At 38.4% G+C, this 27,221-nt stretch overlaps 1 protein-coding gene across 1 annotated transcript in view; it reads right to left on the bottom strand.

Moving 5' to 3' along the window:
* LOC116234656 (guanine nucleotide-binding protein G(q) subunit alpha) overlaps positions 1-27,221 on the bottom strand; it is a 115,042-nt gene that overhangs the window by 70,321 nt on the left and 17,500 nt on the right. The window contains exon 2 of the mRNA XM_031602383.2: positions 576-760. Coding sequence (XP_031458243.1) covers positions 576-760 — 185 coding nt within the window. The remainder of the gene's footprint in view (positions 1-575; positions 761-27,221) is intronic.

Here is a 27,221-nt window from a genome sequence, read left to right as displayed (position 1 = left end):
TTTCTTTTAAAACGTAAATATTAAATGAAAAAAAAGATTAAAAAGAAGTCAGGCTAGTCAAAGATAAAACTTACAACATTTCAAATGCAGTTTTTCCTTTTAAATTTCAACGGTATCATCAGTGTCAAAAGAATCTGTTTTAAGATCTCGTGCAAAAATTTTTATTTCAAAATATGCCCCAAACCAGTTATCTCCACCTATTTTTCCAGATGTAATATTAATGGCAAATAGGCAGTGCTGGTTCAGACCAGAGAAATGGTTTAACTGTGCTCTGGCCACAGCATGCACTGGAAGGAAAAGAAGTAATAAACTCTAAAAAAACACTACTGAAAGTCTTCCTGTAATGAACCCCCCAAAATATCTTTTTAAGAGTGGCTCTCAGGGAGACAGAAGCAACTCTGTGTTGTCAGAACAGCACACAGAATAGACAACTAGAGACAGGACTGAAGGATGACCCCTTCTTCATAACTTTGAATATAATTTGTATGTGACACACAGTTTTTGAAGACTTTCACTATATTCGCTGAAATAAAAAGAGGAAAAACTTCAGCTATTGAAATAAATAAAAATCTCACCTTATTATGTTCATACTTGTACGGAATTTTGAGAGTATCCATGGCTCTGATCATGGCCTGCATCGCTGTAAATATATTCTGGTACACCAGCTTTGTAAAGCCCCTTTTGTCTTCATCAGAATAACCTGATCCATGAATGATTCTCATCTGCTTGATAAACGTGCTTTTGCCACTCTCTCCTGTACCTGTAAGAGAAGTAAGAAGGATGTACTTTAGTTACAGGACTCAAATATGACTTTTCAGCACAAAGCTTACACCTTATTCAGTGCAGGACAGAACAGGGTAACGCGCTGCTTATACAGTATCTACAAAGACCAGCTGAATACCAAACAGCAGTACCAAAACAAGGCAAACTACACTAGAACTTGAATTTGGAAGATATGATAAAATAGGGTAACTTACTAACTAAACTAGTACCTAAACCAAAACTTCATATAAATATATTGATCTATCATTTAAAAACATACGAGTTTCAGTTCTTCAAGATATTGTCTAAAAAATACCTAACTTCAGATAATTACTATGAGACTTGTTATCACAAAAATTCAGAAAGTTATAAAAAAAATTATCTTGTTTGGCCAACTTGCAGGGCACTACAATAAACAGCAGCGTAAAAACAACAGATAAGTTAATTTTAATAATAATAACAATAACGTACTATAGTAAGTACAGTCCTGCAAACTTCAAACTCAGAAATATATGAAATCATCCTTAATTAAAATTTGGCTCATATTCATAAAGAGGCAATCAATCTCCTCAGATTTCTTTCTGTTTTTGTATTTCAGACAAAGCACAAGTGATCTTCTTTTAATTGAACATTTCTTAATATTTGTCTATTTGAAGTTAAGATCTCTTTGTTGGAAATTTCATGCAGGATATAGCACTCTTTTTTCCCCCTTTCTAATCCTCTGTGATTAGAAGAGCTTATCTAAATTACGTTTGCTTAAAAGGAGGAGTTTAAATTTAAAATTAACAGTTGCACAGCCATATAAACCTTACATTCACTGAGATAGCTGGCCCATATACTCAGAAACCCAAGACATTCACCAGGCTGCATTGCTTTTCAGCCTTCCAGCTTGGGTTTCATTTTAATCATTTCTCTAAAGCTTTCATGCCTCATACTACAATATTCACATCTCACGACAAAGGCAACCTGATACATTACATGGTATTTTAAGCGTCTTACGAGAGAACTGTGTTTCACAGCAGTGTAATGCACGAAGAAAGCATGATGCTGCACTGGCAACCATTAAATATTTCTGAGGTAGCATACACTGCACGACTTCAAAGCTCTAAACATATGCATTATCGTGAAACCTTCAGCGCCACTACCCTTAACCACAAAACAAAGTTCTACCCCAAGTGTTCCTTACACACACATTCCCAAGCTGCAAGCAGAGTGCTATATCCTGACCTATTTTACACCCACTGGGGAGACAAGTGATTGTTACTACCAAGAAAAAAACACACGCTCCAAAATTGAAAAGTGAAATCAAGCCTGCTAATACACACAGCCTTCACTAGCACTCAGATAACACTGTGGTCAATACAGTTTAGGACAACTGTTGGGAGTGTCTCCTGGGAGACAGACTTGAAGGGCAAGGGGTCCAGGAAGGCTGGATGTTGCTCCAGAGGAAATTTTAAAGGCATGGAAACAGGCCATCCCCATGTGCGGTAAGAAAAGTCAGTCGGGAAGAATGGCCTGGCTGAGCAGGGAGCTTTTGTTCAGACTCCAACAAAAAAAAGAAAGAGCTTAGAACACTGGAAGGTATAAGGATGTTGCTAGGATAAGCAGAGAGAAAATTAGGAAGGCAAGAGCCCAGCAAGAACTTCATATCATCACCAGACTTTCTGTAACTTCATCTTATAAAAGACAACAAAAACTGTTTTTCAAACACATTAAAAGTAAGAGGAGGACCAAGGATAATCTCCATTCTTCAGTGGATGTGGTAGGAAACTTTACCTCTGAAGGTAAGATGGACATTCTCAATGCCTTTTTTACTTCTGTCTTTAATAGTCATGTAAGTTTTCCACAGTTGATCTGACAGGCTGGATAGCTGGGCTGAGGCCAGTGGGATGAAGTTCAACAAGACCAAGTGCTGAGTACTGTACTTTGGCCACAAACCGAAGCAATGCTACAAGCCTAGGGCAGAGCAGCTGAAAAGCTGCAGTAAGGAGAAGGATCAGGGGGAATTAGTCAACTGCCAGCTGAACGTGAGTCACCAGTATACCCACGCAACCAAGAAGGCCAATGGCATTCTGGCTTGTGTAAGAAATAGTGCAGTTAGCAGGACTAAGGAGGTGACTGACTGTCCCTCTGTATGACCACTTGCACTGGTGAGGCCACACCTCAAGTTCTCTGTTCAGTTTTTGGCCCCTCACTACAAGGAGACATTAAGGGCCAAGAGTACATCCAAAGAAGGGCAACAAAACCAGTGTGGACTGGAGCACAAATCTTATGAGGAGCAGCTGAGGAAAATGGGATTGTTTAGTACGAAGGAGTCTCAGAAGAGACCTAGACCTGATCACTCTCTACAAATACTTGAAAGGAAGCTGTAGTGAGGTGGGGAGGAGGGGGCGGTTCAGTCTCTTCTCTCAGTTAACTAGAGATAGGACGAGACAGAATAGCCTCAAGTTGCACGAAGAGAGGTTCAGATTGGGTATTAGGAAAAGTTTCAGAAAGAGTGGTGAGGCACTGAACCAGACTGCACAGTGAGGTGGTTAAATCACCATCCTTGGTGTTAAAAAAAAAACTGTGAATGTGGCACATAGGGACATGGTTTAGCGGGCATGGTGGCAAAGTCAGACTTCATGATCTCAGAGGTCTTCTCCAACCTTAATAATTCTAACAGTCCTGCAGCAAAGGCTCTGAGCATCTTCAGGGGACTGCATAGCCCTGACAGAACTCTCCCCATGCAAGCTGGTGAATTACAGATGACTGAAAACTGAGAGGAGTGAGAGGTCAGAGGGTCATCCTAAGGGACCTCAAAAGGCCAGATAAATGGGCTGACAGGAGCTCCACAAAGTTCAACGAGGACAAGCATGTGAAGTCATGAAGCATGCAGACAGGAGCAACCCCAGACACATAAACATGCTGAGGCCACCCAGCTGGAAAGCAACTCTGCAGAAAAGACTACAGCGAGACAGTTTGAAAACAAGCAAACACTGTGTCCACAAGAAAGCTATGAGTATTCTTGACTGTATTACCAAGGATAACAGAAGCAGGTTGGAGGATGTGATCCTTCTCCTCTTTTCAGCAGGTGAGGCCACACCTGGAGTACTACATTCGGCTCTGGACCTCCCAGTATCAGAGACACATGACATAGTGAAAAGGGTCCAACCTAGGGCAACCAGGAAGACCAAGAGACCAGAGCACCCCTCTTATGAGGAGAGGCTGAGAGAGCTGGACCTGTTAAGCCTGAAGATCTTATCAATCTCCATAAAGAAATTGATCTCCTTCCTGAATATAAACTCCATTTAAGTACTGGGAAGCTGCAATAATGTCTCCCTGAAGCCTTGTCTTTTCCAGGCTGAATCAATCATAGAATCACAAGGTTGGAAAGGACCTACAAGATCACCTAGTCCAACAAGCCCAACTCCCTCAACCTTTCTTCATAGAAGAGGTGCTCCAACCCTCTGATGAGATTTGTGGCCTCACTGTGACCCTGCTCCAACAGCTCCACATCTTTCTTATGCTGGGAGTCCCAGGCCCCAGGGACATCATATTTCAGATGAGACCTCATAGAGGCACAGCAGAGCAGGACAGCAGGACATTCAACTCCCTTGTTTTGCTGGCCACTTCTGTGTTGGTGCAGCCCAGGATACACCTTCACTTTCCAGGCTGCAAGTGGACACTGCCAGCTTGCGTCAAGCTTCTCATCCAACAGAACCCATAGGCAACACCCTGAAGACATTACTTTTTCTGTTCTTCTGACACATAGGAACATGACTCTGTTTCATAAGTGAAATGAAATGCCATATCACACATTTTAAAATATTTTGGTAGTATTTTCTAGCTTTTCTGAGAAACTTCATACTTTTATATTAAAAGTCTGTTTGACTTGAACCTATAAAGCACAGAATTGTAAGTGATATGCCTTTCTGACATGAGGAACTCTTACACAAATTCTGCCCTAATGGATAAGAAAACAACTTGCACCAAGCATCTCTGAATCAACAGAATACAAAGCAGCTGTCATTTCTGGTCCATACACTTCCCTGTAGGAGCACCCAGATTCCTTTCAAATCCTCAAATGCAAATTCAGCATTGAGATAGGAAGAAAATGCTTGTATTACTATGCCTTAAGATACAAAGTATCTTATTCTTTTAATTATTTATCAGGGGTGCAGTATCACACACAAACAGGAAGAAAAAATGTTGATAAAGCCATCTGCAACACAGTGTGGAAGACAGTATTTCAGATTATTCACAACTTAAAACATCTACCAAAAAACCTAGGTCAGATGCAACTTAGCCTTTTACGTTGTTTATTTGTGTGGTATTGTACTAAGTTTGTCAGCCGAACACCAGAAACACATTACCCTTGAAGACCTAGATATTCATAGGTGTGTATATATTTTATATATTCCATACACATATATGTATGTGAAAAATATTTATTATGTATAGTGTATAAACACACACAACCACAAAACAGACTTGCTCTGGTTTATATCTTCTATCTATATCAATATATAAATACATCCACACGTGTGAATTCTTTTTCAATAAATAAATAGGCAAACCACTATCCTTATGAAAATAAAACTGTTTTTTTGAGGATAGTTAAAAAATACCCTCAACTTTGTCCTTCTTCAGGTCAGTGCTCAAATTGTGCTGTGACCTCCAACAAACTAATCTTTTTATTAAGTCACCTGTAACAATGAGAACACTTCTAGCGCTCAACTGCACAGCATGTTGCATATGCAGAGGCAACAGGTGGAAAGGAGCCCTGCTGAAACAGGAAATCATGGAAAATTTCTTGCTGAGAATACACTAAAATAGGATTAAAGCATAAATGATAGAAAATAATAAAAATTACAGGAATTTCTCAAAAGTGAAGATATTTGTTTTCAATACAAAGGAACTGACAAAAACTTGATAGTTTCTCTTACTTGGTTACAATCAAGGGAAAGAAAGTTGTCTTTTATTCTTTTAAGATTGGTGCTGACAAGAAAAGCACACAAAGAAATGTCAGGTACAGCTTTCTTCAAAAAAAAGGAGTCAAGTCTTCCTGTAAAACAGTCCTATTTATATGAAAACTGTTTAACAGTGATAAAACACCATTTACTTTCATGTCTACAGAGATTTGCTCAGACACTTCGCTCAAACTAAAATAACTGGGGAAAAAAAAACAAGCAATATTATTTACCACCAGGGAAACTGGGAAAAAAATGGGATTAATGAATTATCAGAGTTAGTTAAGCACAAACTGTAATCACTACAGCATTATTCCTGGTGAAGAGAGTATTACTGTTACAGCACTGTAGTCAAATCCAGAATATTGTTTTAATATATTTTTAGCCTTTTAAAATCTCATTATCTATATAATGAGAAGATCAAAGAAGTGTCTGATAACACATGAACTGTGTTTTATACAGTTTCATCTATTACAGAGCAAGTTGAGGACACATGCCTAAAATCTTACTTCTTGCTATACAAAACAACAACACAGATAATTTGCTAATAATCTCCATGACATACTGCATCTCTGTACCATAAAACAGGTCTCTTTAGTTGATCTGTTCTGCTTGGTGAAGAACAGAAAACTTAAAAGTGGATTGAAAAAAGACACATATGCCTAGATAATGTGCCTTACTGCTTCTGCTGTCCACCATCACCTGAGCTGATACAGTTCTAGATGAAATAAGGAGACAGAAAAGATAAATGGCAACAAAGAAGAACAGCAGAATAGCACAAAGTGGAAAAACTACACTGAGGTAAATTTTCTGCTGATGCTATTGCACATTCAAACTAATCAAGACTTGGATCAATTCTCTGAAGCTAGTCTTAAAAAGCCACACAACATATATGAAACTTCAAAATGAGTAAGTAAGAAATCATAAAAAAAACCCTCCCCATCCTTTAAAAAGGATAACTCTCCTCCCAAAACATGACCTAATATAACTCTTATGTGGCACTTTGCAGAGAAATCTATGGTGTGACTGGAAAAAAAAAAAGAAGAGTAAACATCTTGAACAGTTATGAATACCCGCTCAAACACAGCAGAGAGGATTATCAAAACTTAGGAGCTGTGAAAGTTTAGCATGTTACAGCCTGGCAGATCTCTAAACACCTCCCAGAAGCTTTTTTCTTTGAACAATAATAGCAACAAGTATTACTGAATCATCAAGGATTCTTAAAACCAGAGATCTACCAGACTCTCAGCAGTATTTTATCCAAAAGCCTGGTCTAGTACTAAATGGGAGGTTGGTGGCCCTGCATGTAGCAGCGGGCTGGAGATTCATGATCCTTGAGGTCCCTTCCAACCCTGGCCATTCTGTGATTCTGTGAAAAGCAAAACCAGGAAGGAAGTCAAGTCGCCTAAATGCAGCAGTAACCCCTTATGCACACACCATGCACAAGTTACTACGATTGCTGTTTTTCCTAGTGAACAGTAAATGACAAAATGTTGAAAAACAGTGTTCTTTACCCTGACAGACTTCCTGAAAAAACGAATAGCGCATTCAATTTTTAATAAGTGGCAGTGCACCTCCTTGCAGAATGGCTTTAAAATTTATGTGGTGGCTGCAAAGGAGGAATCAGGAGAATAATTTAAAAATAACTCAAACTACAAGGGTAGGCAGGCAAACTTTTCCTACATATGGATACACAATACATACATGTACTTGTTTTCCCATTTCTCTGCATTATAAGTTACATAAATCTGAAGTATAATATTTTGTGGGATCATATACAAGGCTGTTATTAAACTAAAACCACAAAGATACCATTCTCAAAGCAAAATCCACCCTGGCACCTGTTAAGTGAACAAATGCTTCTAAACTAAAACTGATCCTAAATTTGACCTATAGCGGGGGGGAAAAAAAAAAAAAATCATTTTACAGGTTGAAATGCTGTATGAAAATTAGATAGATCTAGAGGGGAGAAGTGAGATTCTTAATATGTACTAAACTAAAAAAAAGTCATTGAAACCTGCTACCTTGCTAGTCGCCATGAACATACATTTACTAAGAGCCACTGAATCCACAACACAAACATTCAAAGAAGACAGTCTTCTAGCTTAGGACTCCATGGCAAAAATGAGCCCAGAGGAACTTGGAAGTGCAGATTCTCAGGTGGGAATGGAACCACCATTCCATGCAGTCTGGACCCACCATGGCACTTCTATCTGCTGACTAGTTTTCAATTTGCAGTATTACTCTAACTACACAGTCTCATCATATTTACTCAGAAAAAAACAACCTGTAGCAAGCTGTCTTCCAAATACAAAGAAAAGTGTATAAAGCAAACTCATCAGATATTAACTAGTAAATTAGCATCCTTACTGCTTAAAAAAATTCATTTCATTAACTCCTTTGTGGAGTAAGAGCTAAAACAAAAATAGAGATGTGTGAAATTCAAGAAGAAAAATGTTTGATTTCAACTGTAAAGTTGTATTTCACTTGGAAGGGAGCTTTATGTCCTCTCTGCTACTACTAATTCAGCCGAAAAGAAAAAAAAAAAAAACAAATATTATTTCTTTTGTTTCTGTTCCAGTGGTGGAATGCAAAAGGATCACATTTCTGCTGAAACCAAGTAATGTCCTGCATGAAAACACAAAAACCATACAGAATCCAGGCTCTGAATGGGCTTGGCTCTTTAGGTGCCAAAATATCACAAAACTTAAGACAGACTGCAAGAGGTCATCCCTGGAGCTCCTCAGGGCAGCTGGCCCATCCCATTGCCAGGACCCAGGCTGTCGGGCTGCAGCTGAGCTCTGTGAAGCATCCACCCAGCCCTGGAACCGAGCCACAGCCACCCTTCTCAGCTGCTGAAGGAAGAGGGTGCTGAGCAAACAGAAGGCTCTGCCCAGCTGACACGGTGAAGTGTCACAGGTTCTTTGTGCTGAAGCTCTACTAACAGATGCATACTTCTGTGACTGCACAGACTCCGATGTCAAAGGAGACTTGTAACTGAATGCAGCTGTCATCTAGCACTCCTGCCCAGCTGAGTTTGGCCCTTTTGTCCATTGCTAGAAAAAAAAAAATCATCTCTACAACACACTGCATCTCCTTCATACCAGAACTCTTAAAAGATAATAAAGCATAGCTCTGTGCCTTCAGCCATTTTATATATTTATAAATTAATTTTGAGAACTGACCATTTCCATCCTGGTTAAAAAACATATAAAACCTGAGTTCTCCTGATGTATGCTTCTGCACAGAAGTACAAGGGTTTTCTATGATAAAAGCAGAGTACAATTGACTAGAAAGAGCTAAGCCAGGAGAGCAACTTGAGTGATGAATTTTGCAATTTAATACACTACAAGTTTAAACTAAAACCCATTAATAAAAAAGCTGGGAGAGCTGTCATACTGCTCTACTGCAACTGACAAAAACCTGGTATGTACTCATCCTTTTATTAGTTTGATCATAATCCACCATTTGCATACTCCATCTGCTTTCAAAAAAGAAGGCACATCATCATCTTGCTGTTCACTAAATCACCTACTTTGTATCATCTTAGTAATTTAGAAACACATAGTAGAAATGACTACCAATATTCTCTGAAAGAAAACAAAATATTATTTTATGAATGACTCATGTACCAACAACAAAAAAAGGGTGGCAAGATAAGTAAAGACTCTTTCCAAAGAAACAACTGGTAGGATTTTATGAACACAGCTTAGAATGTGAAGAATCACACTGAATAACCATGTCAAACATCAACATCAATCTCCAGTGTATTGGTTCAAAAACAGTCCTGAATATCTTGAATGCTTACAAAACAAAAACAAGCAAATGTTACCCCTTACAGAAGATTAGTAAAGTTACCACACATTATAAAAATTGTGTATGTATCAGTTATCTTATAGACAGTGACTTTTTTCCTCACTGTTAGATGACAGATGAAAACCTAATGAGCAGGATGCTGCACGTGGGTTGGGGCAATCCCAGGTATTTAAACAAACTGGGGGAAGATCTCCTTGAGAGCAGCCCTGCAGAGAAGGACTTCGGGGGTCCTGGTGGACAAGAAGCTGGACATAAGCCAGCAGTGTGCTTGCAGCCTGGAAGGCCAGCAGTATCCCGGGCTGCATTAAAAAAGGAGTGCCCAGCAAGGAGAGGAGGTGATTGTCCCCCTCTACTCAGCTCTTGTGAGGAGGCCCCATCTGGAGTACTGCGTCCAGGCCTGTGGGCCCCAGCCCAAGAAAGATACAGAGGTTTTGTAATGGGTCCAGAGGAGGGCCACTAAAATGATCAGAAGGCTGGAGCACCTCTCCTACAAAGAAAGGTTGAGGGAACTTGTTTAGCTTGGAGAAGAGAAGGCTGTGGGAGACCTCATTGTGGCCTTCAAGTACTTGAAGGAAGCATATAAACAGGAGGGGGAACAGCTGTTCATGAAGGTAGATAACGATAGAACAAGGGGGAATGGTTTTAAACTGAGACAGGAGAGATTTAGGTTAGATATTAGGAAGAAGTTTTTCACTCAGAGGGTGGTGACGCACTGGAACAGGTTGCCCAAGGAGGCTGTGGATGCCACATCCCTGAAGGAATTCAAGGCCAGGCTGGATGTGGCCCTGGGCAGCCTGGTCTGGTGGTTGGTGACCCTGCACATAGCAGGGGGGTTGAAACTACTAGATAATCATTGTGTTCCTTTTCAACCCAGGCCATTCTATGATTCTATGACAGATACACTGCACTGATGAATTTCTATAGAGCAAAGTATAAGAGCTTAAGAAAGGTTAAAAAAAAACTTTCCACTCTGTAGACAGCCCCAATGCCCTCTAAAGCAGAGAAATCCTCTTAAAAAATTTAATCTGGCTATGCTTGAGCAGATAACAAACTTTGCTTATCATTCTAGCATAGCCACCAAACACAAAGAAATAAAACTAATACCCATCCTTACTGTACCGGTGACACACAGTTCAACAATCCAAGTAACTACTACAATAAAGGCTAAACAAGACTGAACTTCCAACAACTGTGAAGATAGAATTAAAATTTAAAATTCAGCTTATGTTCTTTAGCTTCTTAAATAAATACTAACTCAAGGTTTTTACTGAAACAGAACCTCTCAAACTCCCTTAACAAGAAATCTAGTTGATCAAATTTAGCTTTGTGCCAGATAATCAAAACCACATCATGCAACCAGGCACAACCCATTACAGTAAGTCCGTGTCTTCCTCCCTCTACTTTTGATTCTGAAAAGGAGAAAGAAAAAGAACACACATTAAAAAAACAAAACAAAACAAAAAACATCCAAAAAGAACTCCTCAGAACCTCCTTATCTTTTCAAGCTATAAATTCTGGAGCTATCTTCTTGTGGCTTACATACAATTTATAAGCAACGAAGTGAGAAAAGAATTGGCTGCCTTCTCAGAGGAAAAGCAACTCCTGAAGATTTTACACAGCTTTCTAAATGGGTTCAAATAAGGACAGAACTCCACCCTGCATGACTTTCTTCTCCCTGGCTTTTGAAAAACCTGAACAACTCTCTACACTATGCTTATGCATTCTGAAGAAAACAGATAGCCATAGGAAGCTTCAACAGAATTTGCCCGAACCTTTCCTTCACAAAGAAAAAGTGTCAGAAACAAGGTTTTACCCCCAAAAAATATTTTCCTTATCTTTCTCGCTGCACTACCTGACAGCAGGGCTGAAGACAAGTTTGTTTAATGCTGTTATTCCTTGGAAAAAGTACAAACAAAATCAGAAGCAGAGACAAGCACCAATGGAAGTATAGGTATGATACATGCTCTTATTATCCTTGCCAAATGAAGAGCAAAACCTGCTTCTAGGAATTTATGTATAATTACTTTCTAGTGTGTTTTGACATCCACAACTGGGTACAGAATACAGCCTTGGAGAGCAGAGTCCCTTAAGTACTCTAAGACGCAAAAGTATCAGAGCTGATCAACGGAAAAACACTGTGTTTTCACTGGAGGAACAAACCCAGAATACAAATCCAGGTAGATGAGCTCACACTTTCTTCACACAAAATCTTTTATTTTTCCTTACTAGTTTTTTAGATTGTCATATACTTGGAAGGAGATCATATGCATCAACTATGTTTTTCGTAACCCAATTATTATCATTATTGATTTCCTGAGCAAACTGATTTACCTACTATCTGTAAGATGACTAGGAGGAGGATCACTCTAATAACTTTTAGGATCCACTTTTGGTCATTTACCTGCACATATTAATAAGAATGATTTACAAAATACCTGAACAGAGGGTGTAAAGAATAAAGAGCCTGGCTGTTTCCAGCACCAAGATAAGAGGCAATAGACAAAAAATAAAACATAGGAAGTTCCACCTAAATGTCAGGAGGCACTTCAATGCTGTGCAGATGACAGAGCACTGGCACAGGCTGTCCAGAGGAGTCTTCCTCTTAAAACTGCAAGAAGCCATCTGGACATGGGCCTGGGCACCTTGCTTTGGGTGGCCCTGATAGAGCAGAAGTCAGGCTAGGTGGACCCAGAGAACCCTGCTAGCCTCAGCTGCTCTCTGAATCTGTTGTTGAAAACACTGGGATATGCAGAGCATCATACAAACATTATTTCCTATAGACCTCTAGGAGCTGAATTTCATGGAGGCTTCAGTCAGTTTCCTGCACTGCCAGGTATCAATAGCTTGAGACAGCTCAAAACTTTATTAAACCATTAATGAAGACAAAAGTGCAGGAAAAAAAAGCCACTAATGAAGGAACCCTATCTAGTACAAGGATTTAAAATGAAGTTGGGAAAAAAGCAGAATCACAGTGTTAAAAATGTTTATAAGTTGGTCAATATAAACTAAGTATTGCAAATATCCATTTTTTGTTTTTTGTTGTTTCTATTTTCTTGCTGTTTTTTTTGTTTTGTTTTGTTTTTAAATCAGGGAAGGAAAAAAAAATCACAAAGATAGTTACACTAAAATGTTATCAAAAGCATCAAGATTACTTGTTAATACATAATTTAGACATTATTAATGTATTAAAATATGCAAGTACAGATTATACTTATAAAATGAAATAATAGCATCTGCTTTTCAAGTTTATGTTTCAAAAATTGAGTTCTTATGGGAAAATTCATTGTTTAAGTTCAAGTCTCTTGCATCTTCTGTTATTCAAAGGGATTATGGACAGAATTTCTATTCCTATTAAATTCTGAGATACGCTATTTCTGAGATAGCATAAACCACTTTGCTTAAACAAAAACAAAGACATATACTGTTAATATCCAATATTATCCAATATTTTACCTTCATTTTTAGCATAGTAGCCAATAAATCTTTTTACTCCTTTAAAAAAAAAAAAAAAACTTATAAAAAGATGTGGTTGCCCAAGATAAAGCAGCAGCGTTTTTTACTTTTCTCTGTAGGCTTATGTTCTTCTCTCCAAACGAAATTCAGCCATTATAACTGGAAATGTAGAATCTGAATCTCTTTAATATATTCTATTACCAAACATAACTATCACGTATACGAATACATCTACAAAACAAAAGTCCTACTTGCCACTCACACAGTCTTATGCTTCGTACGCCCTACTTTCATGAGGTGTAGGCAGCATTTCTTGTGGTCTAAGCTGTGTTTTAAAGATGCACTGCAATACCTGGAGATTATACTTACACTGATGCTTATCTGTATATATCAGAGAAACATTGTTAAAAATTAACAAATTTCATAACAATCTGTTAACTATCAAGATGCAAGAGCATGAAATCACTTTTGAAAGAAGGGTGTTGGTTCTTTCACTGTTGTTGTTTAACAATAATGCTTAGCCTATTATACCTTTCTGAGGTCTGTTTTCAGACTCTCATATAAACACTTGATCTCACACACACACAAAAGATCTCCACACAGAAGCTGAAAGGAGGCAGCAAAGCATATGGTTTCTCAGAATGTGAAAAATGTGAAAACTCTTTGCAAATGAACTGTGTCACTCTGACAAAACCTGTATAATCGTGTCTTCACTGAAAACATAAGTCACAACAATAGTCACACTTCCGCTATAGAGCAACATCCAATGCCATGTGCAGTGCAGGCAGCACTTCTGGTATCACTGAGCATCAATGTCCTACATTAGACATAAAGAGAAAGAATGAGGAGCGTTTCATAGCATTTTATTGGCTCTTTTTTCCCTTAAAAACAACAACAAAAAAAGTTTGATCATTGTTTCAGAGAATATACTCACTTGTATTCTAAGCTTTTTTTCCAAATACCATGGAGCATTCTCTCTTGAGAGGGCCACAGACATAAATAATTTTTCATAAGGATTTAGACACAGCAGAGAAAAGTTCAGACACAAGAAAGATAAATGCAGATAGATGTAGATCAAGATGCTTCTTCTAACAGATGATGAAGTAAGAACATTTTTTCCTGCGAAGCTATTTGAAATCTCACAGTATTATGTTATGCACCCATGGGAAAGATACTGAAGCCATTCCCTCTTGTCTCTTCTGCTAGTGCTTTTTTGTTGACTGCATTACCAAACACTAATGCGACAGCTGTTCCTGATTGCATAATTAGATAAGAGTCAACTTATTGGTATTATTATCCAATGTTATTTTAGAAACACAAAACAACAATATATCAAATGTCAGTATGCAGTTATCTGTCTAACTCTTCCTTCTGATTCATAATATCTATTCACTCAGTAAGTCATGATAGAAAGGAATACTTTCAAACTTCAAATATACCACTAGTACTAAAATGATAAAATAATTTTTACATCAGTCAAATCACAAGTGAGTCCAAATAAAGTCCAGGATCTTGTACGCAGTGAATTCCATGAGGAATCTCCTTGGTTAACACATGATTTATAAAAATAATGCATTTTACACGTTGCATCCTTCCTAGCTTCCAGAGAAAACTTATGCTGAGAGTACCATAAATGCAATACTGTCTTCAAGGTGTATGCTAAACACGAAATCTAAAGTATGCTTGTCTCATATTTAACCATTTTTCCTCATACCAGCACAAAGGTAACTCCCTGACACTCCTTATTCTTTCAGGAGGCTGCACCAGTGGTAACTACACAGACCTACCTCTGCCTGGTTCCAAGTCCACTCATATATACTTCTACAAAGAGCATTCATCTCACTTCCCTGTATAAGCACCCTGGCTGCCCTCTCAGAGTGACCTCAATGTCATTACATTTTAGTACATGATTGAACTGTCTGGGAATTAGGCATTTTATAGGGATAAAACAGGAAACACTGTGCTACAAGACAAGTAAGGGCAGGAAACTCCATTTGGGAGCCATACAGATCTTGAGATCTTGACCTGGAGAACATCAACACCTCTGCAGGAGGAACAGAGAAGAGGTGACCTGAAGTGGGTGGGATTCACAACAGGATTTCCAACTAACAGCCTCAAAAAGACACTTCCTCTGAGGGCAGTGGTAAGGCTCCTCCTGAACAACTTCTTGGATGACAGCCATCACTTTCTGGGCTGTGCACACAACTGAACTATCCCTCACTAGATATAAAGAAATGGCCCTATCCTTGAAAGACTTGTCCCTTAAAACTAATAGTAGTCCCTCACTCCTCCCCCAGCAAACGTGCAGAGCCCAGCATAGCTGACAGCTGAGTGAAGAGCTCTGACACTGCCGCAATACAATGAAAATCTCTACTTATTTTCTGATGTGCAATAACCAAGATACTCCAGATCTAGGTTCTCCTTCTCCCCAAGTGGCCTGTGTCACTTACAGCTATGCGCTTCTAGCTGCACCAGCACATGTGTACATCCAAACACGCAGCCAGACAGCAGTCTATGTCAGCTCCTAGGCCAGCGGCATTATAAATCCACCCAGTGGGAAGCATAGTTCCAGATATTGTAGCACATTTCCTGCTGCTTATGGCAGACTGTCCTTAAGCTAGGGGACTTTTGTAAACAGCAGTTTCCCTCGGATAGCATCACTGTTTTTCACTGTCCCTTGCATTTTGACATCATCTCAGCTGCAGTAAGGTGCTGAGCATTCCCAAGTCATCTCTGATGACAGGAGGCAGCCCCTCCGCAGCACAAATCTATATTTTAACTATGCTCCTAGCATATTTTAATACACTGATGTGCACACTTTGTGTGCTTGCACACACAATAGTGAAGGCACTGCAGATGCAAATTTATCACTGGCACTCTCTGAGTTTAAGAAATCAGGTCAAGGGTAACAGAACCAAAGAACAAGTTTATAATTAAAAAAATTATAATTAGATTCTCCACAAAATGAAAAAAAAAAATCCCTGTATTTTATTACGAAAAAAAATAGAAAGTAAATTGAATAGCAAGGTTCTGAGAGGACATCCTTGCCAGCCATATCCTCTACACCCACTGGGCATTTTCATGCCTACTACATGATTATGGGAACATAAATTTCTTCTCATATGAAATACTTGCTCACAGAAATAACTGAAAAATTGGAAAAAAAAACAGGAGAAAGAATGGCCAAAACCTATTCACTAAGAATACGGTACTAGAAGATGCCAGGGACAAAGGGTCAGATTTTATTCGTCAAAGCATCCAGTCACTTTTCATTTTCATTAACAGCCCGGAGTACTGGTATGCCTGGCTGCTTCCCATGGCCAAGCAGAGTAATGTTTCCACAAGTCACTACCTCAGGAGTAGAGAAGGAGCAAGGCCATGAGCAGCACACAGGCAGTGTACACTTGATGTGCTGGTTGGGTTGCCAGGCTGGAGCACAGCTCCTCCACAGAGCTCAACACAGCTGTCTGAAGGAGACCCATTTCTGTCTGCACCTCAAACAAAGCCCTGTATATATATAAACACCTATGTACCAGACTAGAAACTTCTCAGAAAGCTTTTAGGATTTTTTTTTCAATATCTGTATTACTTGCAATTTGTATACACACACATAATATCGACCAAGAAGGGCTAAATTAGTAAGTAACTGCTTTCTTTGGGAAACCCACAAACCACACACGCTGAGTTACAACTACTGTTCCGCACGTACAGCATCAACTCTATCCACTAACAGGTACAGCAGAGATGAGACTACATGCTTTATAAAATGCCACCTCCTTTCTATCCCAGAGTCTCCATAGTTGCAACTTCCCAAAGTGACATGTGGCTTCCTGTCTAACAAAAACCCGCATGCTGTTCATTGGCAGCAAAGCTACTGGTGTTATTAAGCCAGAATTATTACCTCTGCATCTGAGAGAAAGTTCTGAATTCACTGAAGCCTGGGGCTAGCTAAGTTCTATAGAGCTCAGTTTTGGTTCTACAAGCATTCACATAATTCTGTTGTTACTAATTACATTTTCTCCATGTTTCAGAGCTGATTCAAATATACCTCCAGCCATTTTTCTTGCTTGCTTAAGCAAGACTTAAGGACATGCTGAAGTAAATGGTCAGTTCCTATTCTGATGCTGTACACCAAAATACAAACTGATGTTACTATCAAAGTAGAGAGCCCTCATAACTACAGCTCACACAGGGGTGAGTGGGTGCGGGGAAGGACTCCCGGTTACTGTTTGTCATTTTTTTCTTTCCAGAGGAAACTTTTACTTCCAGGAAGTAAACATTTATTTTACACGTCATTCCTTTGCACAATAGTCAAATGAAAAGTGTTCCAGTCCAAATTTTTAGTTTATATTTTAGGCTATTAACGTGTTATTCACACGAGTCAACATTCTTCATATAATTATGTATTATAATTTCAGTTCAAAAAAAAAAAAACATCCAACAACCAAGTGCACATCCAGCTGTCAATACAAATCACAAGTTGTCAGAAGTTAAACAAGGGTTTACTTCCAACAATCATGATAGTAAGCTTCTACAAAGTGATTATATCTCACACTTCCACATTTACTTCTACTTTTCACTGCTCTTTCATATCTTTGCAGCAAGAACACAGAAACAAAAGAGAAGAGGCTTTTTTTGAGTCACATTATGCCTGTAAGTCCTTTCCACAGGAGAAAGAAGCCAATATCCATGAATATGTGGAAGAAACAGTTGGCCTGAAATTCTTTCAGACTGAAAATTTAGAATTATATATATTGAAGTGCAGCCTCTGCATCAGACATCAGTAAAGAGTGTTTAGAGACAGCAATTTATGAGGAGTAGAATGTCTGACAGTACTTTGTGAAAAGCTTCAGGAAATACAACAGAAACTGCTAGAATGTTTTCATCATTCTCAAGCCTGCTCTAGAGAGAAGGAAAGAAGGAATAAACTATGAATATACAGATGATAGCTTAACAGCTTAGTCTTCTTAGACACATTACAAAGAAAATCCAAACACAACTATACCCTAAAAGTCTTCAGTCTTCATATAATGGAAGTTCATTTTACAGACAGTCCAAATGTTGGAATGTTTCAAGACCAGGAAGAATATTATTATAAGCACTACTTCCTCTACCACATTCTGACAATTTCTGCTCAACAGGTGTCCCATGCAGCCAGTGATATTTTGCAGAATCAATAATTTCAAGATCCCCATCACCAAAGGAGGTGTTGCATCCACAGTCCATGCACAGTCTTCAGACGCAGTTTCTCTCTTACTCCCCAGTAACTTCCCAGTCTGCCCACTGCACATCCTTTGACCACATCAGTGAGCAGATGAAAGCTGTATGGAACACAGTAGCCCAAACTGCCAGCCACTTAGCAGCACACTCAGCAAAGTGCATGCACAGGTTAGCACCTGGAAGGGTAAAACATGGAAGGAGGCCATTCTCCCATCATGGCAAAGAAGCAGCAGAGTCAGGGAGCTCCCTATGAGGCTCATAGCTGAATTTATTTCTGAAGAACTTCAAGCTCCCTCTTGAACAGTCAAACATTATCAACGTGAAGCTATTGCTGGTGAGCAGGAAGTGTTTGAAAAAGGATTCAGATGTTACACTTACAAGCACCTGAAGCCAGCATCATGTAATGTTTCCTGACACTGCCACTTTCAAGAAGGATGGAAGCACAAGCCAATACGATAGCTAGACAGCACTAAGAGCTCATTCTTCTGTGTGGCTGCCAACTTTAGGGACACTTTTAACTGAATGCAGCTGTTTCATCTGCCACAGAAGAAAAGCAAGAAAAATCCCAGCTGCTCCCATGCTACAGCACTACAGACTCAAACACCGCTGGAAGGTTTTGCCAATGAGTAAAAAATTAACCACTGCACCCTCCCAGATAAGTACACAGCAGCTGCTGATTCATGTATGCACATTTAGTGTAAGCAACACCTCTTGCTAATTAGCACTTACGTCCTCAAAAACATTTGCCAAGAAGCTGCAGTTAATGCTCCCTTTTTTAACATGATTACAAAAATTGTAAGCATATTCACATTTACTATCAGAGAACAGAAGCTGGTCCTCTAATCCCTGGCTTGCAGGAACAATTCCATGAAAGATAAAGTGTTTTTAGGAATTGCCTTCAATTTGTAGCAGTTGAGAAATCTAATAAGTATAAAGGGCAAGAGGTATGTCTACTCTAGTCAAGTCCAGTAAAACAAACAAACGAATGAAAAAACTCACAGTTGCTCTAAGTAGTTCATTTCTCACTACGGCAAACAATAAACACTGTGGAAACGTGTTAAAAAAGACAAGCGAATCCCACATGCCCTGCTATTCCCTGAATAACTAAAAGGAATGTTTCTACCTAGATGAGTATCAAGCCATCAGAGACCACCCTTAGTATCTGACAATCAAGCTTCATTGCATCATCTTCATAACTTCCTGTACTGCATAGTTTAACCTGCTTCCTAACAAAAAATACATTTTAAAGACTTCTGTAAAACTCGGCAGTGTTGCAGAGACTAGCACTTACACTGCATATCGTATAGCTTGACTTCAACCTGCCAAGTACTTGTATTTCCAAGAAAACAACTTGTCAAGTCAGAAAATGAATGAAAATGTTTCATAGATTTCATTTAAAAAAACTTCCAAAATATGGAAACTCTAGAAAAGATAGGTTTCTGAGTCAAGCACAGGTATTTCTGTAATTCAAGTTACATAAAAAGAACACTGTTAGTATAAAAACATGCATTATTACACTGTGCAGCTTAGAGAAAAGTAGAATTCCATTATTAGAGCTACAATAAATTGTACACCTTACTGCAGCAAATCAGTATGTTCAGGCTATTTTCAAGAGAAAAAAGCAATAGAAAAAAACTTTTTTTTTCTTTTTTAACTGTGACATGCTCTTACATGAGTTTCACTGATTTCAATAGTAAAGAAAAAATAAAAAACAATCACAGTTCAAAAAAATTAAATTACTGAACAGCGTGAAAAAAGGAATCAAGAAAAGAGGTAATGACCTCAGGAAGGGTGAAACATAAAAACCTTTTTTCTGTGAGCCCTATTAAGTATTTTATTTTGCCATCCTCACTCTTTACATATTCCCAATAGATTACTGCACACCATGGCCTTATTAATATGCATAAGGATAGAAAACTGAGAGTAGAAATAAAGAGAGTACATTCCAATATGATTTTTAAAAATGAGGAATAAAAAGCATTAAGTGCGTTTAGACATTTTCTATATATGATCTAGCTAACTACGTACTGGGAGAGGGAAATGAAGAACAAAGTTACCATGGTGTGAGCTGTTATCACACAACAGCTTCTCCAGTGTTTTTGTGCGTAGGTAACCTCAATTATGTGTAAATGCCATTTTTAAAAATCGAATTAATTTATTTGTCCCCTTTTATTCTAGTAAATCTGGAATAGTTAACAAGAATATTAAACATTCCAAAAATCTGTCCTGAAAAGTGACCTGAGCTGTGCTATAGCATGCTAAGAAATAAAGACAAGTTTAAGAGTTGCCTCTATAATTTTCTAGTAACCACTGTCTTTTTAAATTAAACGATGAAGTGAGAGGAGAAGAATGCATCATTTCCCAGCAATTCCCTACATTCAGTCTAATGCAGTTGTACTGTTACAAGTTTATTATTAACTGTTCTAATGCCTTTTTTCATTTTATTTGAGAAACAATTCTTTGCAAGGTACCTTGTTACAGCACAAAACTGGATGCACAGGTCACGATCCCACCCCTTCTCAACACAGAGGTAAAACATAACTAAACAGCAACAGATTTTAGGCCAGTGTTGCCACACTCCTTGTATGTAATTTAACACTTCTCATACTGCTCACAAAAGCATTTATATTATTTTTGTTATTCTTCATTACAGAAAGTGTTTACTTCTAAGCAAAGAGAATATCAAACACCAGTGACATTTTCCTGTGTTGCTTTTCAAGGTTAATAGGTTTGTACTTATTAATAAGCACCAATTAGAAGCAATTTAAAGACAGCTTTTTTGTTGTCAGTCTTTTTATTCCTCTATCAATCCTGTCTGTATGCTAGATTTTACTGGTTTTTTTTTTCCCCCTTAATTCCACACATCTGTTTCCTGAGCTATCGGTTTCAAATCACAGTTAATCAAATGTTGCCTATGCTGTTCCTGAGTTCCTTCATGAATTTTTAAAAACAGAAGACAAATACCGAGAGCAGTCTCTGGGCAGACAAGCTATTCCATATTCAAATAACTTCTCTGCACAATGCATTGTTCTCGTTTCAGCTGGGACAGACTTGCTTTTCTTCATAGTGTCTGGTTTTGAATTTAATTGAAAAACAATGCTGACAACACATACATGTTTTAGTTGTTGCTGAGCAGTTGCTGCACAGAGCCAAGAGTGTTTCAGCTTGTCAGACTGTCTTGTCAGTGAGGGGACCAGGATGCATGAGGAGCTGGGAGGACTCAAAACCAGGAAAGCAGCCCCAAACTGGCCAAAGGGATATTACTTGTATTGTAAATGTGTGCGTAGGGATAATGACCATTACCATTATTTCTCCCTTCCCTTTAAGTCTTAGTAAATATTCTCTATCTCAACTTTTTTACCCTCAATTCTCTCTCTCATCTCTATTGGAGAGGAGAGAATGAGCAAACAACTGTGTGGTGCTGAGCTGCCTGCTAGATTAAACCACAACAATCATCTTGATTTCTTTAAAGCTTTGTTTGTTGGAGTTCCCTAACTATACATATTCCCTTTTGACATATCCCCTCCACCAGAAGGTGTGTTAGCTGTCTTCCATTAAAGATAGATGCTCTGACAACAGCCTGCAACAAGTGAGTGCAGATGCAGTAATTTATGTTCTGTACAGTATACCAGCTTCCAATCACACACACTTTTGTGTCTCAAACAGATGAACAGATGACTGCAGGCAATCTAATATGTGATTAAGTCTGGAACGTATATGGAATTTGAAAAAAGATCTGGCTTTTTACAGCTCTAAATACAGTGGTCTGAAGCCTGAGATAAGTGTCTGAGACATTCTTCTGATGTTCCCCAGATTGGCAGCACTATAATGCAACCATCCCTATTCCCGCACAGGAACAGAAGACAAACTTGATGTTAGAAGGCCAACTACTACCTGGGTGCTATATGGTTGTCTGCTATGACCATTCCCTAGGGTAGGGAAGGACCTGCAGCAAATAAGCAGCAAATGCAGAACTTTCCAGAGGCTATTTACCAGAGCTGTATACAGCCCACATGACTGATACATTTATAAAGTCATTGTGCTTGTTCCACAACCACAATGCAAACATGCTCTTGGCATGCACACAGTAAACCTGGCACTCCCAGAACACACTGTCTTTACTTAGCATGTGTATAGTCAATAGAGAACATGTACTACTTTTACTCTGAACACACTGAACTAATGAGTGGGTCCTGTAACAACATTCATGTGCAGAAATCACTTTCAGGACAATTAGTTGACTCACTGATTATTCCAGGCCTGCATACATATGCAGAAGTCCATGCTAAAACATCCCAATTGATTGAAGTATCTAATATCTACACTTCAGAAAGGACAAAATTACACTCAGCATACACTGAATAATCCTACATGTTGATTTTGAGCTACAAGCTTCCTTTGCAGCACTGGCCTTCACTAAAGGCCTTTTCCAGACAAACACTGACCAAAACACACCACTCGTGAAATTCACACATATTTTAGGTAAATGTAACAAAACAAGTAAAAACACCTACCACTAACTTTAAAGCACGTAGAAGGGATGTATGTATGGTATTGTGCTATTCTAAAGGTAGAGAAACAGAAAGAAAGATTGATTGGCCAAAAGCTACTTGCCAGGTAAAAAAGCTGCCAGACATAGAACAGTCCAGTTCTTTTTCCAGTGAGCCATTGCGGTTCACAATCAAGAAAAAAAATTAATAGCTAGTTAGCAGATTGCTGGCTTGGTGCTCCATCCTTGCTCCAAGTTACACAATGCTTGATTGCACTAAAGCTCCAGGGCTTCTCCTTCCCTTCACACTTGGATCTATATGCCATTTCTTACCGTGAGAGGTACATTTGCTTGTGGACTAAGTAAGGAGTTATGTATGCTAACTAGCTATTAATTATTTTCTTTGATTGTGAACCACAATGGCTCACTGGAAAAAGAACTGGACTGTTCTATGTCTGGCACCTTTTTTACTTGGCAAGTAGCTTTTGGCAAATCAATCTTTCTGTTTCTCTACCTTTAGAATAGCACAATAAATAATCTTGTGAAGTGCTTTGAAATCTATGAATAAATAAATAAACACTCTGCAGAAGAGCAAATGGCTTAACCAACCCAGCAGAACACTGTCTTAAGCACCACAGCATCAGGTATTTTCATTCTGAAAAAGCAGCCCATTACTGACAGATACTGAACCACCAAAATGACTTCCTATACCAAAGTGATGACTCCTTTATGCCTGCTTCTGACTTTTTTGCACTCTAAAAGCAACATTAACCAGGCACACCAATGACTTGACTTTAGACTGTACAGTCACCAAAAAAAAAAAAGTTTGCTATCAAACAAAAGTGTTGTATTGGCTTTTGCTAGGAAAGTTTGCTAACAGTGCTGTATCAACAGATTTATCTTTTTATATTTCATTTACTTACATGCCAGCAATCTTAGTTAGAAGGCAATGCATCACACCAGGATTTGTTTATTTGAACTGATACATTTCTAATCAAATTTAAGATGTTTTAATTTTCTTCAAGGCCAGGAGACAAGAAATCATGATTTCCTTTGCCTATGAAGTTGGATAAAAGTTGGACAAAGAAGTTAATGTTTTATATTTCCATATCCTATGAATTCAGTTAGCAAAATCTGTAGTTTCAAATACAATCATTTCAGAGTTTTTAGATGTTTTGCTGTGTCTTCTTCCTCTTATCTAGTCAGTATTTGTCTCCCTACTATTTGTACAAGATCTACTGTGGTGAGTTATAGTTTAAGTAAGGACAGGAGCTTTTTTGTCAACACACAAGATCACTATCTGGGCAGCAACTGACTCCTCCACCATTATAGTGCAATAGTTTGCTCCCTTACAAACTCAGCTGACAGATTAATTTTCTCCTCCTAATTAGCACAGAGTATTTTTGAGACGTACCTATCAAATATGAAGTATACTTTTAGCAATTACCCCTCCAAAAGCTTCCCACCTCTTTATTAAATTAAAACTTTCCTTTTCTACTCTTATTTTTGGCCAGTAATCTTTGTAAGTCACTTCCAAACGATGCATAGAAGATCTTCTATATGAAGTTCTGAGCACCTGGCTCAGCCAATGCACAGAAAATTTTAGTAGACTTAGAACTGACATGTGAAAAAGCTGACTTCAGACCTCTCATTCTTACAGTAACGTTGTGTAGATACATACACTCCATTGGTCTAAGTTACTTTAAAGGCCATATAAGTATACTTGCATATGCAAAAAGATGCAGAATGGAAGTTGTCTTTCTTTGTTCCTGACAAGAAGACAGTCTAAAAGGTTGTTCACATTTTTCACAGTTTGACTTCTTAAGATCAGAAACTTCTACTGTGATCAAGTCCTGCTTTGACGAAGCTTCCACTGAAGAACTCAGTGAAAAGACAGTACCTGTAACCAGTAACTGAAAGAAAAAGTCAAATCAAATAACAAAAAAGACAAGTAATTTAGATGCTAACAAAGACAAATAATAACTGAAGAGTTTTGACACTGCTTAACCAAAGAGCAAACAGTTCTTAATCAATTATGTCACCATTCAAGCTTCCTGAACAGTCCAACACAGAAAGTAATACAAAAGATAAATGAGGTACTGTTAATGGTTCAGGCTATTTAAAATATACAACATTAAAAACAGAAAAAAGCAAAGATATTCAAAGTTTTTTCATTCAACAAGTTGATGATGGCACTGACACACAGAAGAATAGAATACATAGATAATAATCATCATGAGAATCAGACTTAAAGTATGTTTCTAAGCCTAAACCAACTTATTGTGAAGTACTAATATTTTATTAGCTCCAGCACTAATGAGGGAAAAATCCCCAAGGTGAAATGCCAATTTCACAACTTCTACAGCATAGCAGTCAACCACTAGGGCCAAGTTTTTATTCCATCCATGTAAAACACTTTTTAGAGATGCCTGCAAACTCCAGCCTTTCTTCCAGCCTCAGCAATGCTGAAAATGAAGACTTGGCTTCCTTAAACTATAGCAATGGCAGATCTGAAGCCACCTGAAGCCCCTGACCAGATTATCCCTTTGGGTACCCAACACATTTAGCCTTTAAATTAGGTTTAGGAGCACACTTCAGAAGCAGTTCTCCTCATCGCTCAAGTTCCCTGTGCTCACCTGCATTATCATTAAAACATCTCCCAGCAAGGAGCTATCATACTTCAGAATGAAATCAATGAAAACAAACTAGGATATGGAAGTAGTATAGGACCACACCTATTGTGTCTAGCCACAACCAAGCACTTAGCCCCTGGAATAAGATCTTATCTGGTTCAAAACAAAACAAAATTTTAACATGGACATCAGGTTCTCAGCACCTAGTGATCTGCCCTACAGACACACTCTTTAGTTCACACAATTTGCTAACATAGACGTAGCCTGTCTCCATTCTCCCACCTACAATCACAAGGATAATAATTAACTGCTTCCTCCCTCACAGAGGTGACAGTGAGATTGATCAGATAGTGGGTGTACAGCACTTTGAAAATAGGAAGTGCTATGTAACTCTTCCCTCTTATTACAAATGCTCTTGTATCTAGTAGAGTAGTATAGAAACAAGAATTAATTTGGAAAAGTCTCAATTTCTATGCAACTAAACATTGCTCCACTTGATCAAGTAACTGATTGCAGCAGGTTTACTTCATACAAATTGACAGTCATCTGACACGCTCACTCAGAGTATATTTATTGATTTTACTTAGGATGCTGTTCTTCTACATAGTAAAAGCTTTTATAAATCTGAAAAAAAGCCACTTAGTGTTCATCAGCCAGGATCCAGAAGGACCATGAAATTATTAACTGAATCATTCTCAATGTAATTACTACACACAGCACAAACAGAAGTACCAGCTGGTATGCTTTTTTCTGTCCCACACTTACTTTTGCTTAGTTTCAGTGCATGGAATTCATGGATATTCACTTCCGAGACAGGCACTTCGATTATTATGTATCTTTAACATATTTATTTAGGACTACATATTCAAGTTTCCAGAGTTCCCTATTAATCAGACTTGGCAGTACAGGAAAGGTCCACTGTGAATGTGAAGACCCAAATTTGTAGGCCTCTGGAACCAAGACAAAAGATGGTCTTGCTATTAGAAAACTTCACTTAGGTATGAGACTCAAACATGCTTGCTACTTGGAAATTAGAACTTTTAACTAAGGCTTTAACTTAGGCCACAGACAAGAACTTGATTGTTTGTGAGAATTTTAGTAACTGTCTTTTGCAGTTCAGTGGCTGTAAGATATTCTGTCTGGATTTCAACTCACATCAACATGAAAATAAAGAATGAGTTGGGATCTAGGCCAAACTCCACAACTGTGAGAATTTTACATCTGTGTTTTGCTGCTTTCTCTAGATGCTAATGAGAAAAATCTACACTTGCTCACTTTTTGACATTTAGGTTCCACAGCTGCTTAGGATTTCGCTTCTCACTTACTCAAAAGCTTCCTGCAGCTGGCAAAAACAAAGGGTTTAGTCTCTCATCCTAAAGTGCCATCAGCACATGTAAAGAGAACACCTCTTCACAGAGGGGTTCATGTGGCAAGAGTTTGCCAGCCAGAGCAAGTCAGGCATGAAGTGTGAAGACACCTTCTGTGCTTCAAAATGCAGACAGAGAAGAAACCCTTAAAAACATCATATTTTTCAGCAAAGTCTTGTAGGATGAAGATTTAATTTAATTTCTCTTTTTTGACCACTTCAAGTCAAGCTTCCATCTTCAGCATTTCAAGAAAGTACCTATCAGTATGCACTGTGGTGTACCTACCATCCACATGTGGGCAACCAGGCAGCATCATGAGATAAATAGGAACAAAAATCATGTTATCACTCTCAATCAAAAACTCAAGTTTAATTCTGCCATGGACTCACAGCTCTGAGTATCCACATGCATACTTATTAATCTTATTCTGCCTAGGCTCCTAAATCAGGTAAATGGGGAAACAAGCTAGGCACTGAAGTGTTAGCTGGCAAAGCATTTGCAATTCTCTCCAGGAATCCTGCAATCTCTT

This window comes from Phasianus colchicus, chromosome Z, assembly GCF_987193195.1.
Source record: "Phasianus colchicus chromosome Z, bPhaCol1.hap1.1, whole genome shotgun sequence".
Classification (NCBI taxonomy): Eukaryota; Metazoa; Chordata; class Aves; order Galliformes; family Phasianidae; genus Phasianus; species Phasianus colchicus.
Note: the sequence above shows the minus strand (reverse complement) of the source record. Positions and strands in the feature narration are given on the sequence as shown.